Source organism: Amia ocellicauda, chromosome 16 (genome assembly GCF_036373705.1).
Source record: "Amia ocellicauda isolate fAmiCal2 chromosome 16, fAmiCal2.hap1, whole genome shotgun sequence".
Classification (NCBI taxonomy): domain Eukaryota; kingdom Metazoa; phylum Chordata; class Actinopteri; order Amiiformes; family Amiidae; genus Amia; species Amia ocellicauda.
In genome coordinates this window covers 15,197,009-15,214,126 of record NC_089865.1, presented here as the reverse complement: position 1 = coordinate 15,214,126, position 17,118 = coordinate 15,197,009, and the positions used below count along the sequence as shown (strand labels likewise).

Sequence of the window (17,118 nt, the reverse complement as noted above, 5' to 3'; positions counted from 1 at the left end):
AAAACACAAAGTGGCACAAGAGACTTCATTGAAACCATATGACTAAATCAGTAATTTCGCTTCCTGGCCGGTCAAGAACATTCTGTACACTGATTTCAGCCCTGGATGTCTGAACGGTGTCATGGTTTTAAACAATGTCTTCCTTTATGCCTTTTATTTTTCATAAAAAAAACTTAAACCACATATATTTAACAGATCCTGTTTTTAATAATATACCTAGTTTGAATGACTAGCAGTGTATAAGGAATATATTTAGTCGGTACCTTTAAAATAATATAAAATATTGAAAAACAACTGACTAATTTAAAGAATTGTATCCATTTGATCTGTTCAGAAAACCTTACAATATTGTATTAAAGTACAATATATAATTTAGTTATTCGATTTCTGTGTATAATATGGTGAAATATATTGAAACATAATTAGAGTTCACGGTTACAAGTATTTAGTTGAAGTAAAATCTATTAAGCCAATATGAGATATAGATCACATATGAAAAGTTGACATATTTTCACAAAAAGAGAAACAATGGTAATGGTAATGGTAAGATAATCTAAATGCAATATTTTGTGACCGTTAAAAAATATAATTGTAATGTGATGAAATAAATTGCTTTCACATAGTATATCAGCTTGGGCAGACCAATATATGTTGTCAGTCATTTCATATGATGGACATTGATGTTTACACAAAAGTTTAATTTATTTGACAGTATATTCTAAGACAAGATAAATATTACTTTTCTTCTGAGGTAATCACTTCTCTAGATACTTTGTGGCCATGTACGTTTATATAAAACCACCTGGCCAGGGAATATCTGTTAAATCCACTTAGATTTATTGATATAAAATTTGCCAAGACACAGTTTATCAGACTTCAGTACAATTAAAGCAATTAGATTAATGCAGTTCTTGTTTGATATCAATTCACAAACTGCAATTGTATTGAAACACAAAATGGTTGATGTTTTCTCATGTTTTGTAAGCAGTTTCTATACTAGCATTATAAGATCCATTCACTTGCCATATACAAAGAGCAATTATTTGAATGAATGTTACTTTCAGAGTTTTTGCAGATGTTTCAAATCTACAGAATTATTAAAATAAAAACATAATAAAATAACCATTTTAAAAAGTATATGCAGTGTAGTTAAAATTACATCATATATACATATACATATATATATACACATACTATATATATATATATATATATATATATATATATATATATACACACACACATATATATATATATATATATATATATATATATATATATATATATATATATATATACACACACATATACATATATACACACACATATACATATATACACATACACACATACACACACACACACACACATATACTTAAAAGTACAATTTTGAAGAGGATCAAATTAAAACTTTGACCTGCCAAACACAAATTACAATAATAAAACATGTTTGGTGATATTTGTTTGACATATTTGTGATTAGTGGGGTTGGTCAAATTTTGTATTTGGTCCAGGCCCTTTTTCCATAAAAATAAAATAAAAAAAAGAAATAAAATGAAACCAAAAATGACCCAAACAATAATATCACCGTCATCATAATATGAACTGAAAATATAATAATACTGATACAGATGACCTCCAGGGTTGTTCAGGTGAGCTTTAAACAAGTCAAGTCAAACAACAAGGTAGCACTTTCATCAGCCTCATTTTCCCTCAAGTCCACAGTTAACTGTCTTAAGTTTCTTGTTGAAGAGCACAAACAAAGTAGTGAAGGGCAGTCCACAGTTTGGCACACAGAGCACTTCATGTTGCTATTATCACATTTGGCACAAAATTCAGTGCTATTAAATAACAAAAGGGTAATTTTATTTAGAATCACTGCTTGCGTATTCCGTTACCCTAATGCCTTGTTTGATGAGAGGAGTACAGTGCTTTGCATTAAGACTGATACAGTAATATTTACCTTTTCCTTGCAGAGAAAAGCAGTGAAGTAACTTGCAATACTTTTGATATTTTATAAATTGCAATGAAAGATCCTCAGAGAACCCCATATCTGCGTCTGTTTCTTCTGAATTAAAGAAAGTAACGGCACAGTTCGGACTACGTATATAGGAATAAAGTTTTGAGTTTTTTTTGTGCTCAAGTGGTTTGTAATGGGAAAAGTCAGAGTTGGCTGTGTTCCATGGTTGCCAAGTGAGTGACCCTCTGGTCTCCATCAGTCCGCACTGCTGTGGTCAATGGCACTTCTCAGGCATAAAGGTTTTCAGATTTGAAACCAGTGGTTTCGATATCATGGCAGCTTTTTCCGTTTAAATGTTCTGTGTTACAGTCATTGTTGTAGCAGCCCTGGACGTCTGCGATTGAAGACACTGTGTAGGAGGCAGACCTCAGAGCATCTGAGTGGGTGAAGCTACTTCCAAACTGGATGCGGTACTGATTCCAGTGTCTTCTTAGCACAGCTTGCACCTACATCAAATGGAAATAAGCAGTTTGTCAGCATTATACAACTGAACTTTACAAGTTACCTCTGCATTCAAATGTTGCTGTACTTCCTGCCGCTGCTGAAATTGTTCATGCTGAGCAGGAAGAGTGGAAAAGGAAATATTTAAACTTGCTACGTGGAGTCTCAGAACTTAACCCGTATCTTTAGCTCCTGATTTGACCCAAAGCAGCAAAAGCCTTTAAATATTTTATGAGGCAAACCAACACCTATATATCATTTTTAAAAGCCTCATATAACAGGAGGCAGAAATACGTAAACATTTATATATCCATTCATCTTTTTACATTTTCTTTTAAAGGCCCCATCTGGCCCTCACTTGGCCCTTCCCTCCGACTCCCTCTAATATAACCCTCCAATATGTATGAAAGACATATGCAAGTTGAGTAATCTTAACAGAATACGTCTGGGTACAAAATATACAAGTTTATGGAACAACGTTACCTCTCCATTGAAGAAGCAGAAAATGGTGGCCACCAACAGCCCCTAGAAATAAATAATTTGAGGAAAGATATTAATTCTCATTGAAGAAGCCCAAGACTGAAATCAGCTTTTCTGATTGGTTTTTGCATCTTGGCACTTGGCTCTGCAGGCCTGTGATGTCTCAATCCATTTAGTTGATTTAGCTTCTCAGGAGTAACAAACTCTACAATACATATAGAGTTTCACTTTCTACGCTACAGGCAGCTTGTGTTTATTTATGTCTGGGTTTCACACTCAGATTTAAATTTCAGATTTAGAGGTTCTGATTTCCAAGTTAGAAAGGTTCCACTTTTAAAACCACAACCATACACCACCCAAACTAAGACAATTAAGTTAAACAGCTCACTTGTACTTAACCTTTAGATGTTTTCAATGTTTTTTCTTTTGGATATGTATTTTTTTTAAGTTACAGACTTTCCCTTTCTTAATATATTTCATGTAAACAATGTAATCATTAATACCTAGGTATTCACATTTGCAGCACCATACAAAAGTACTCACCTGATAATGCATTATGATATGCATCACATAGTCATAGATTTCAGTTGCGACCCGCCCCTGTGGTCTATATGGAAACAGTACATACTGAATTCCCAGGAGTGGAACCAGAATAAGAGTGGCTCTCACAGCTTTCATATACAGACTGGACTCAGCCTGGTGTGTCACTTTTAGTTTGGTGATGAGAACACGCACAATATTCAGCAGGAAGAACAGGTTCACCTAAAATTGAAAGAGTAGAAATATACATTAGCTCTCTAAGTATGTGTTAAAGTAAATGTTAGAATACTATACTGGGTCTTTTAGAGTGGGGATGTGCTATTGACAAAGAAAAAAATAAATGTCTCCCCCCCCCCAACCCCAATAAGAAAAAATGAACTAATGGTTTAACAAATCCTACAGCAGAAAAGCAAAACAGAATTGATTAGTTTCTTATAAACAAAACAGAATGAAACAAGGTTCCTGATCAACCAAGCGGGAAACTTTCAGAAAGGATTCACAGCAGAATTCAATTTGTTCTGCTTTGAAACTCCACAAACACAAGTCCCAAAGTCAGCAGTGCACTCAATCAGAGTTAGAGGAAGTATTTTCAAAACATGACTTAGGAGCTTACCAACAGAGCCGCACAGATGGGACCGTGGATAATGTAAAGCAGAGTTGTTTTGGAACTAATCCAGCAACTGCAAGTTTAAGAATAGAAAGCATTGATATGAGTTGTTTTCAGGTATTTAGAAAGTCCTCTTTGTAGAGCATGTCATGCCTACTGTATTTGAATAATCTAGTTTCCAGTGGTACTTTTATGCAGAGTTAAATGGTATGTTCCACATTGATACCAAATAAACTATATTTAGGAATTCATGTTTTCCCCAAATGCCAATATGCCCTCATTTTGGGGATAATTATTTTGTCTGTTATAAATAAACTTAGCAAAAGCGAGTTAGTCACAAACAATGCCTAACTTATGGGTGGTAAAATATAGGGTTACCGTCAGAGAGATTAATGTTTTCCACATACTGTATGAAATATATACCTACCATAGATTTTGACTGAGGGGTCCTGAGCTTGGATTCATAACATTATACTCTTTAACTCCATTAAAACATTTCGATTTAATTTCAAGGATGTTTTAGGAACATATTTGATGTGTTTTATTATTATATTTGTAAATTAATATGTGCGATTTGTTAGTCCCTTAACAATAATAATTACTTACTTGTCATTATAGTAGTAACTGCGAGCTATTGCATGTATCGAGGCAGGAATTAGTGGAAATCCTGAGAAAAACAAACAAAAATCTATTAATTTGAATACATTTTATTTAAATTATATTTGTTTACAGTTTTATAAAATACTTTTCAAATGTATATTATATACCCAGTGTACACTGCATATTCCTGGGTAATTATTCAGCTTGAAATGTTCACTTTAAAACCACATCAGTCTTTTCAATCGTGAACAATATAGTTTTTGACTTACCCCACCCCAGAAGATAATACCACATCAAGTGCTGCTTCTCCGCAAACACTGCCACAACAATCAGAGTGTGGAGATATATTCCTTCACAGAGCATCCAGAAGTAGTTGCAGCCGAACAGATACAGATGAATAAACATGGACACTTTACAGCTGGCCTAAATAGACAATATTTTCAAATTAGGATGCTTCTTCAGATTTAAATTATGTAATTAACAAGAACACATTTTCATCAATAACCCACATTATATATACACTCACCTAAAGGATTATTAGGAACACCATACTAATACTGTGTTTGACCCCCTTTCGCCTTCAGAACTACCTTAATTCTACGTGGCATTGATTCAACAAGGTGCTGAAAGCATTCTTTAGAAATGTTGGCCCATATTGATAGGATAGCATCTTGCAGTTGATGGAGATTTGTGGGATGCACATCCAGGGCACGAAGCTCCCGTTCCACCACATCCCAAAGATGCTCTATTGGGTTGAGATCCAATGACTGTGGGAGCCAGTTTAGTACAGTGAACTCATTGTCATATTCAAGAAACCAATTTGAAATGATTCGACCTTTGTGACATGGTGCATTATCCTGCTGGAAGTAGCCATCAGAGGATGGGTACATGGTGGTCATAAAGGGATGGACATGATCAGAAACAATGCTCAGGTAGGCCGTGGCATTTAAACGATGCCCAATTGGCACTAAGGGGCCTAAAGTGTGCCAAGAAAACATCCCCCACACCATTACACCACCACCACCAGCCTGCACAGTGGTAACAAGGCATGATGGATCCATGTTCTCATTCTGTTTATGCCAAATTCTGACTCTACCATCTGAATGTCTCAACAGAAATCGAGACTCATCAGACCAGGCAACATTTTTCCAGTCTTCAACTGTCCAATTTTGGTGAGCTTGTGCAAATTGTAGCCTCTTTTTCCTATTTGTAGTGGAGATGAGTGGTACCCGGTGGGGTCTTCTGCTGTTGTAGCCCATCCGCCTCAAGGTTGTACGTGTTGTGGCTTCACAAATGCTTTGCTGCATACCTCGGTTGTAACGAGTGGTTATTTCAGTCAAAGTTGCTCTTCTATCAGCTTGAATCAGTCGGCCCATTCTCCTCTGACCTCTAGCATCAACAAGGCATTTTAGCCCACAGGACTGCCGCATACTGGATGTTTTTCCCTTTTCACACCATTCTTTGTAAACCCTAGAAATGGTTGTGCGTGAAAATCCCAGTAACTGAGCAGATTGTGAAATACTCAGACCGGCCCGTCTGGCACCAACAACCATGCCACGCTCAAAATTGCTTAAATCACCTTTCTTTCCCATTCAGACATTCAGTTTGGAGTTCAGGAGATTGTCTTGACCAGGACCACACCCCTAAATGCATTGAAGCAACTGCCATGTGATTGGTTGGTTAGATAATTGCATTAATGAGAAATTGAACAGGTGTTCCTAATAATCCTTTAGGTGAGTGTATATATATATATATATATATAATCACACTTCTATAATCAAACAATCAAAGGGTAAATGCTGGTAAGTATGATTAACACACAAGATTAAGTTTCTTAGGAAAATTAAATATGTTAAAAATCTAACATTTCTACAACATGACTGGCAATGATTTTATTCTAATCTTTATAATTTATTAACATAGGGCCAGATTAAAAATAAAACATTGGCCATCTACAAATGGTTATATTTATTTAAAGAAGAAGGATGCATCTGACAAAAAAAATAAAGCTGTACAGGTTTGTGGTTTTCTATTAGCAGGTATGTCAAAGTATTGCAGTAATCTAGGCTTTAGGTTTACAGTGACTGATTTTTGTTTGATGCAATTAAATGTCATTTACTCACAGGGTTTCTTGCCACTAACTCCTGGTTGTTAGCCACTGCTGTCAACCAAATGATGGTGATCACTGAGTTTAAAACGAAGGAAAAGAAGAGGTTCTTGTGTAGAGTTATCCTTTGGCAACTCAAACTTCTAGTGAAAAAAGAAAAGTCATATTACAGTTCTACAGCTGGGATCATTTCATCAATGAGCATAAAATACACCATTTGATTTTGAAATAGTTGTTTTTTATTATTATTATAGTATAATATTAGTATACTATTATTGTTATTATTATGTTATTATATAGTATTATATATATTATATGAACTATTAAAGTTAAAGTTGTTTTTAAACACTTACTTGAAATGAAAGAATATCCCCAGTGAAATAAACAATGATGTTAATGACAGGCCATGGCCTATTAGGGCCAAATAGTATAAATTCATTGCCGTCTGCAGGAGAAGATAGAAATTGAAAACAAATATTTACGTTGCAATGAAAAAGCAATTAAATTCAGCCTTATCTTGAAGTCATTGACAGAACAAATATTATAATAGTAGTTGCTTATAGTTGGTTATAATCAACATATGTTTGTCTTTAAACCATTCAATACTAGGTGGGTATGATCATTCAGACTTAAAGCTTCTGAAGGGTTAAATTCAGGTAAACTACATTACCAGTGGCAGGGTGGTGTAATTTGTGGGGACATGTCCACTTTCTGAAATGTGTCAAATGGTCCGCTTTATGAAAGATGCGATCAATCATAGACTTTATTTATGAGGTGTATGGGTGATATCTTCCCCGTCCCCCCCAGTCTTTGTCATGTCCCTCCCCACTGGAGAAGCCGCCAGTAGTCCCCTGCTCAACAACACGGCAACACCCCATTCAACAACTCGGCAGCATGACCACCCCCAACCCCCGTCTGAGACGAAGGTTACACCACTGATTCTGTTACTCCTGTTACACCTCAGTATTCATTTTCATTAACACAAATGATACCTTATAAAGCAATTGGTAATTATACTGTAAAAGCTGACAAACCTTCATTCCCTCATTGGTGCGTTCATTACACTTTGTGTAGTTCGTCCATGTCCTGTTGCTTTCTGGATGCAAAAACCAGTCCCCGTTGTCAGTGCAGATTTTTGTTGCCATTTCTAAATTGGAAAAAAACAATGTCCATTGGTCTTGTGAAAAATGTGCTATGATATTTCTTATGAAAATAAATGTAAATTTAGCATCTTTATTTGGAGCAGAATTTCAGTCATCCACTATTTTGGATCTTATGTTCACTTCTCTAGTGACCAGCCAAATATAACCTCATTGGTATCTAGGCAACCAGTGATTTATATAGATAAGTATGCAATATACTCTCTGATCCTTTGGTTCTAAAGTTGAGTTTAGGAAGTATACATATTTCTATTTTTAAAGGCTGTGAATGTGCATATTTATTTAAATAAAAAAAAGTATTAATAAGTACATTGATGATAACTTTGGGTCTTTTGGACACACAGTACAGGAAACACACCTGAAGGATCAAAATCTTGAAAGTAATCAGGGCAATGCTGCTGTGAAATGACGCCTGCTTCAGTGTCATCCCAGCACAGCCACCCGTCCCATGTGCTGTTACATTTAGGACCTGTAATAGCAACACAAAGCATTAGGTGAACCATGCAAAACCATCACTTCTCTCCAAATGCATCTGTCTCCCTCACCAGTTTCCAGAGATGATCACCAATTCATCAGAACTGCCCTGATTCCTTAAAAGCAGACTGCATTTTAAATATGTGCTTTTCTATTTGCAAGGATATCTATTAACTTTCAAAGAGATCCCTGCTTTGTTAGAGCTTTTGCTGCTGTTGTACTGGAAAAGAAAGGCTTGCATCAAATAAAAATGTAATCCCTGACAGCAGCCTCATATAGTACTGTGCAAACATTTTAGGCAGGTGTGAAAAAAGTAAGAATGCTTTCAAAAATAGACATGTTAATAAATTATATTTATCAATTAACTAAATGCAAAATTATTGAACAGAAGAAAAATCTAAATCAAATCCATATTTGGTGTGACAACCCTTTGCCTTTGCCTTGGCATCAATTCTTCTAGGTACACTTTCACAAAGTCAGGGATTTTGTAGGCATGTAGTCAGGTGTATGATTAAACAGTTATACCAAACAGGTGCTAATGATCATCAATTATATGTAGGTTGAAACACAATCATTAACTGAAACAGAAATAGTTGTGTAGGAAGAATAAAACTGGGTGAGGAACAGCCAAACTCAGCTAACAAGGTGAGGCTGCTGAAGACAGTTTACTGTCAAAAGTCATACACCATGGCAAGACTGAGCACAGCAACAAGACACAAGGTAGTTATACTGCATCAGCAAGGTCTCTCCCAGGCAGACATTTCAAGGCAAACAGGGGTTTCCAGATGTGCTGGCCAAGCTCTTTTGAAGAAGCACAAAAAACAGGCAACCTTGAGGACCGTAGACACAGTGGTCGGCCAAGGAAACTTACTGCAGCAGATGAAAGACACATCATGCTTACTTCCCTTCGCAATCGGAAGATGTCCAGCAGTGCCATCAGCTCAGAATTGACAGAAAATAGTGGGACCCTGGTACACCCATCTACTGTCCGGAGAAGTGTGGTCAGAAGTGGCCTTCGTGGAAGACTTGCGGCCAAAAAGCCATACCTTCAATGTGGCGACAAGGCCAAGCGACTCAACTATGCATGAAAACACAGGAACTGGGGTGCAGAAAAATGGCAGCAGGTGCTCTGGACTGATGAGTCAAAATCTGAAATACTTGGCTGTAGCAGAAGGCAGTTTGTTTGCCGAAGGGCTGGAGAGCGGTACACGAATGAGTGTCTGCAGGCAACAGTAAACCATGGTGGAGGTTCCTTGCAACTTTGGGGCTGCATTTCTGCAAATGGAGTTGGGGATTTGGTCAGAATTAATGGTCTCCTCAATGCTGAGAAGTACAGGCAGATACTTATCCATCATGCAATACCATCAGGGAGGCATCTGATTGGCCCCAAATTTATTCTGCAGCATGACAACGACCCCAAACATACAGATAAAGTCATTAAGAACTATCTGCAGCATAAAGAAGAACAAGGAGTCCTGGAAGTGATGGTTTGGCCCCCACAGAGCCCTGATCTCAACATCGAGTCTGTCTGGGATTACATGAAGAGAGAGAAGCAACTGAGGCTGCCTAAACCCACAGAAGAACTGTGTTTAGTTCTCCAAGATGTTTGGGCCAACCTACCTGCCGAGTTCCTTCAAAAACTGTGTGCAAGTGTACCTAGAAAAATTGATGCTGATTTGAAGGCAAAGGGTGGTCACACCAAATACTGATTTGATGTAGATTTTTCTTCTGTTCACTCACTTTGCATTTAGTTAATTGATAAATATAATCTATTAACATGTCTATTTTTGAAAGCATTCTTACTTTACAGCATTTTTTTACACCTGCCTATAACTTTTGTACATTACTGTATGTGGTTGGATATAAAGGTGTTTTGAAGCAAAACAGTTTCTAACAGATAAACAGGTACTTGGACATATAATAATAATAAAATGTAAACGCCATCCTCCATTTGCAATTCTTCAAAATGTTTTGTCCTTTCATCTAATAGCAAGGACTTTTAAAAATTATGCTTAGGAATCATTTGAGATTTCAGACTTGATTGTTACACAATAACAAGTCATTCCTTTTTCTAATAAAGCAGTGATTCTATATGCATTGCCTTTTTTTTTTTCAATTATGTTGTTTGAAATATAATATTTTTTCCCTAACTGTTGCCACAAAGTTGTAAGTGCAAAATCGTCTAGAATGTCATTGTATGCTGTAGCGTTAAGATTTCCCTTCAGAGGAACTAAGGGGTCCGAACCATGATACACAGCCCCAGAACTTTATTCCTCCTCCACCTAACTTACAGTTGGCACTATGCATTCCATAGTCACCCAGATTCGTCCATTGGACTGCCAGATTGTGAAGTGTGATACATCCAGAAAATGCATTTCTACTGCTCTAGAGTCCAATGGCAGCGAGCTTTACACCACTCCAGCCAACGCTTGTTATTGCACATGGTGATCTTAGGCTTGTGTGTGGCTGCTTGGCCATGGAAAACCATTTCATGAAGCTCCCAACGAACAGTTAATGTGCTGACGTTGCTTCCAGAGGCAGTTTGGAACTCGGTAGTGATTGTTGCAACCGAGGACAGATGATTTTTACGCGTTGAAAGTCACTGAGCACTTCAGTATGGCCCATTCTACTGCCAGTGTTTAAGGAGACTGCATGGCTGTCTGCTTGATTGTATACACCTGTCAGCAGTGGGTGTTGCTGAAATAGTCCAATCCACTAATTAGAAGGGGTGTCCACATACTTTTGACCATGAAATGTACTTACATGAAAACTCAAAAAACTTGGCAGTGTTGTAGAGGGCTTTTATACTTTCATTACACGTGCAGGGATCATTACCTATGAAAATACCGACATACTTAAATCTGAAAACATATTACCTTTTCGGTTGTTATCCTTATATTTCATAATTTTTTGGTAACATTCAAACTGTGCCGTCACAATCTTATTCCTGGTGACTCCCATGTCAGTGTATATGTACCCCTGCTGTGCTGACTGAGTTTCATTGCCTTGGCTGGCCAACACAAATAGCTGAAGAAAAGGAAACAAAAATGGCAACAACAAGTCTGATATTAACGGAAAATGTTTTAGAAGCAAACTGTTTTGAACATGCATTAGTTAGTTAAATAGAGTAATGAGTCAGACCGATCAGCTAGGTCCCAACCCAGGTGAGTTGGATTAAATCGGTAACCAGGGGATGAATAAACTGGACACAGGCAGGGAAGCCAAGAAATCTGCAGAGTTTGGGGTAATTGACACAGTCCCACAGTACATGTGGTGCAAGAGACTCAGACCTGGAGAGCAGCTGGAGTCACTGATATTAACCCCCCACACACACAAATCCCATCAACTCCACCACTAGCAAATACACACACTCTCTTGTGCTGTCTTATTTTACAACTGAGATTGGAGTCTGGCCCAGGGCTGTTGGTTTGTAGGTTCAATCTGTCTCCTGTCTGGTCATTTAGCCGCACAAGGGTAAACTAAACAGAATAAGCTTTATGCCTTTTATCAGCCCCGAGGCCAATGAAACTGGCCAAATGGATCACATTCGCTTGTGGAGGAAAGGAAAGGCCTAAAATAGGGCACCACCCCAAAACTTTTTCACTTGCACCAAATTGACAATCAGGTTGTGGTAGCTTGACTGTTATTGACATTTTCAAAACATACAGTGTTTTCCTTTCAGACAAAAATACTGGTCTTAAAAGTCAAACAAACTTAATATAGTCCTAGTTATCTTGCCAGCTCCAGTCAAAGACAAAACCACTTACATTTGATTCTTTTTGCTCAAAAACAAGTATATCAGACTGCAACTAAAGACATATTAAGGTTTATTATTATGACAGAGATATTATTATATTATATTATTATAGTGGTTATTCTAACTATTGGATTTTTTTATGCAAATGATGTCCCTGGTAGATGTATTTGCTAAATATGAGAATGTATCTGCATTCCTCACTTGCATTACTTCCACTATTATGTGAGGAGCAGGTTCTATTTAAATAATAAGAGATTGATTCTGATATTTCTTGGATGCTTTCTTTTGTGATAACTACACATTTTGTGACTGACTGAGCTGAAAAGTAAATATCATTAAAAACAGAATTATTATGTTGGCTTGCTGTATTTCTGGACTTTTTTTACGCCTAAAAAGCTTTTCTCTATAAAACAAATGTGTCTGGGGCACAGGTCTCTGGGAGCTGGCAATATTTGCACATTATGTTTCATATATCTGTCTGATGCCGCATTAAAACCATTTCACATACTATATCAAGCTTAATTTGAGTTACAGCACAAGATATATAAATAGGCATGTTTTCAGGAACTTCAATTAGGTCATACCTTATACTGTAAAACACACGACTAAATAAAGCATGATTTTTTTTTCACAGAACAATAAAAACATAATAATCTGAACAGTAGGGAACACATACTACAAATAATTCCTCAATCACACAAAACCACTCATCAGTCTTTGGATCAACAACAGGAGATGTTATATGTTCCAATTTACAATATGCTAATCAAAATTAACTGTATAGATAGCCTAACGTCTGTTATTGAAACAAGATTTTAAATCAGGAGGGGACAATGCAAAAATATTTGATAACATAGCTGTCCAAAATATTTACACATATTTAATAAATAAGCAGTCTACACATGTATTGTTACCATATTAATATACTGTAAATCTTATTTCACAATAAAACAGAAGTTCATAGAAGCTTCTGGAAGTCAACTTGATTGCCATTAGTTATGAAAGGAGGGTTGGCACAGAAAAATCCAAGCAGAACTATTTGTGTTTAAAGGGTAAGTTAAGGAATCCGAGAATAAAGTTCCAGTTAAACACTTCAAAGTCAATGTGCAGTATTTCTGTTTGATTCATATGTGATATCTGCATAAGCATAATAGTCACCACACATCTTTGATGTTTACAATTTCTGGCTAAACAAACACTGATACTAGAATCTGGATTTTATGTTTACATAGGAGAAAATGATAATAAGCAACTTAATCTTGTTATTAAAACCTTTGCATTTTTTCAAACAATATAGTATAAGCCAATCTGGAATTAGAATAACTGACAAGGATGCCATATCAATTGGTTCAGTAATGCTAATATTTGTTTTTGTTTCTGAAGAAGAACAGGGTCAGTAATTCTTTACAACTCGTTGGGTGAGGTACTTCAGTATAATACGGATCAAAAAAACGGCAACATTACAAAATAGTAAGGTCTATGATTAAAAACAGGAAATACATTTGCAAAGGCAGAGACAGTGTGCTTAATACATAGTATTTAAATTGTAAATCGGGGTATTATAATGAAATTTGGTTTATGCTTGAGCAGTTTTAATGTCAATTTTGTTTTATATAAATGCATTGTATGGTTATCTTATGTTTAGAAATAATTTGAGATTTGAGACTTGATTTTTTCATGCCTTCTTGCTTTCACACAACAACAATATTCAGTGAATAAAAAATAATCAATAGATCTTACCTTTGTGAAGGAACATAGTAATAAAAGAGAAGCCACCCAACATCTGTCCATCTTTATGCGTGATGCTGCAGAGCATCCACAATGACGAACTCTGAGGACAGACACAATAATACTTCTGTAAAGACAGCTTTATCTGATAATGGTGTATATTACACATAATTAGTATCAGGTGCACAGGGCATTGAGACCATAAGCGATTATTATTATGTTTCAATTATGTATTGCTGTCATTCTACAACTGTGTCATCAGGACATAAACACACATTGTTGTTTAAAACACATCAGAGTCACCCATGCACCATTTAAAATTAAGAACCTGTACTATTAACATGGAAAGAAAGACAAAGCAATATTGGTGAAACTGTGTGGAATTACATGGCCTGTAAAATGCACCTTACAAATAGTATTTTAGTTAATTAATTTCACAGCTTTGACATAACAAAATTAGCCAGGCAGTGGGTTTATCCAAGTCACATCCTTGTCACCATAGACTTAAAAATATGATTATAGAATACATCCACCAAAAGATAGCAATGTACTGTACTTTCGAACTCCACACGTCGCCCACAAGCATTACAGCACAATTTACATGAAGAAAACCAGTTAGATACTTTAACTGAAAATATAAATGGAGCATTTGATATATATTATATGTGCTCAATAAGCTGTAAAATAGAAGAGTGCTCTGGAGCTCAAAGCTTTCAAACGTGATGTTGAATGCCTCCAGCAGTCATGTAGCTACACAAAACACTGGTAGATAAGCTACTAATACAGCTGTGGATCAATATTTATTTTCAAACCCAAGCACTCAACATCAACAGCAAAAAGAGCAAACACTTGAAAGAGAACTTGAAAGATCCATAATTGCAAAGAGGCAGGAGGGTAAGAGTTGTAAAGACAAATGAGCTGAAATTCCTGAAATCTTTGCTCTGCGGTTTCTCTAATCTGGAAACTCAACATTCACACTTGACTGTATTATAATGTGTTACTACTGTGTTAAGATAATGTGCATGGGATTCTACTGACACTCTGTCCACACTGTGTTATCCCAGCAATATCAGACAGCCGTGTGTCTATTCATTATTTAACTTCCCCTTTCTCATAGAAACAAGATTAATGCTGTACAGATACTGCAGGTCCAGCTGCAAAAACAACAAAACAGGAATACTGAGTCCTGGGCTATTATTGTTCATTTGAAACAGTAGATACTGCAATAACATGCTCCTAGAAATACCTATATATTGTTTTAACTACATCAAGTCATAAATCATTGTAAGAACTGTGTATTCTCTATTGGGCAGCATATTCATTTCTGCCTAACTATGCATTTCACTGGCCACCACTTAAGTCTACTGCTGGTTCCCTCCAGCGATCTCTTGTGAGTTCAAGCTGACTACTCAAAATCTTAAACACATGAAAAGACATAGCAGGTCAAATACATTTTTAAGGAATGCTGAGGGGTAAGAGAGTTTGCTCAGAGTTACTATATCTTCTAAATGATGGAGTTTGTCTTAATCACCAATTCACTTACATTTGGGTCTGAATTTCATTGGCCTGAGAATACATTATATGTGTCTGAAAGGCTGTATAACTTTATCATTCCCAAAGTATGACTGGTTTGTTTGCTAATTTACTTTATATATTTGTATATTTGAACATTTTACTACCAGCCTAGGGTTGTGTATCAATACAGGTAAAATAATATTCAAATTACAAGTAGTAAGGATTGAAATTAATATTTACATAAGATAAATACTAAAAGGCTTAAGAATGCATTGCTTAAAACATAATAATACATATCATACTGTCTTCATGACTAGTTTTAACATGTTGTGTTTTATCCTTTCTTTCTTTTTGTAAGTATACACTTTGACACAGTTAAATTACACAGGTTTGTTTTGTTGTTTAACACACAAAATCTAAATAAAAATGTTATCAGACACTAGAAACTAATTTCCATTTGGCTGGTCAAGGATCTCCATGGTAAATCAAACAAAGTGAAGACATTACTAAACAGAAACTGCCTTTTTGACATAAAAAAAAATATTTCATTTATTCTTTGGGACATATGACCCTATCACCCAATAGATTTTGCCAAAACAAGGCTGTAAATCACTAAAGCAATGCAACTAAGCCAGAAGTTATGAAGTATTTTCAAGCCTGTCTAATCATTTCATTAAAATGAAAATGCTGCAACTAGTTAACTGTACAAAGAAACATTTTATTTTCTCTAGTTACATTCACTATATGTGTTTCACAGTTTAAAAAGAGTCAAATGTATTCTGAAAAGAAAGGAGTATGAGTTTCAACTATTAGTTTTCATTCCATCGTTCTCCAGCAGTTGTAATTTGCATAATGCAGCAGATTTAAATATAAATACTAGCCTTGAGGCCACTGTGAAATATCACTGTAGCCACATGATACTGACAACATCAAGTAGCCCTTGGTTAAACCTAACATATTTCAAATGTCTGTGTTGTAGAATACAACGTGGACTCGGACTGGAAAAACATGAATCAAGATTTACTATGGAAATAAACTAGAGCTCTGAATGCTTAGGTGACTTACTTCTCTGTGTGTTTATTTTTGTGTGTCTGGAAAAACATTTTAACCTGTAAGCATATAGCACAGTGATGGCTAGATAAAAAAGAAATACATTTAAATAATATATTAATATGTAAGACAGTAGTCATATTGATTTAAACCAAACAAAGATGGACCATTTGGAATCATCCTGCATAGGTTAAATAATCAAAAACTGGGTACACTGATACAATTATACACACAAAGTAAAGAAAAGTTTAAGAAACATATTAAATACAAAGCACGTAATTTAAAAAGCGAAGGTTAAATCATTGTCTTCCATAGCTTTCCAAAGCAACCTTACTAATTGTAACTCCACTGCACAAATATGTTCCATCCACTCTTTCCTTAAATATTTCTCCCTAGAAGTAATTCATCTGACAACTGTAACTTGAGATGGCATTAAAAACCTAATTAAATAACATATTTTAAAGGTTTCAGAAAAGTCACCACTGAAATAGCATGGTTATGTAAACTGTACCAGGTCACCAAATAGCTAATTGGCCATGAGGCTGATATAGTTATATACATAGCTCTACTTACAGGTGCCTTTTCATACACTTGTCAATGCTCCACAGTTGTCATTTCCCCAGCAGTCATTGCCTGATG

At 35.8% G+C, this 17,118-nt stretch overlaps 1 protein-coding gene across 1 annotated transcript in view; it reads right to left on the bottom strand.

Moving 5' to 3' along the window:
* Nucleotides 1-1,750: 1,750 nt before the first annotated feature.
* Nucleotides 1,751-17,118, bottom strand: part of calcrla (calcitonin receptor-like a) — a 31,180-nt gene continuing 15,812 nt past the window's right edge. Inside the window, exons 2-13 of the mRNA XM_066687338.1 lie at nucleotides 13,927-14,017; nucleotides 11,306-11,456; nucleotides 8,314-8,424; nucleotides 7,830-7,942; nucleotides 7,149-7,240; nucleotides 6,812-6,938; nucleotides 4,958-5,111; nucleotides 4,695-4,755; nucleotides 4,095-4,161; nucleotides 3,485-3,703; nucleotides 2,945-2,986; nucleotides 1,751-2,466 (exon numbers count right to left, since the gene is read on the bottom strand). Of these exons, the coding sequence (XP_066543435.1) occupies nucleotides 2,248-2,466; nucleotides 2,945-2,986; nucleotides 3,485-3,703; nucleotides 4,095-4,161; nucleotides 4,695-4,755; nucleotides 4,958-5,111; nucleotides 6,812-6,938; nucleotides 7,149-7,240; nucleotides 7,830-7,942; nucleotides 8,314-8,424; nucleotides 11,306-11,456; nucleotides 13,927-13,977 (1,407 nt within the window). The 5' untranslated portion in view covers nucleotides 13,978-14,017 and the 3' untranslated portion in view covers nucleotides 1,751-2,247. The remainder of the gene's footprint in view (nucleotides 2,467-2,944; nucleotides 2,987-3,484; nucleotides 3,704-4,094; nucleotides 4,162-4,694; nucleotides 4,756-4,957; nucleotides 5,112-6,811; nucleotides 6,939-7,148; nucleotides 7,241-7,829; nucleotides 7,943-8,313; nucleotides 8,425-11,305; nucleotides 11,457-13,926; nucleotides 14,018-17,118) is intronic.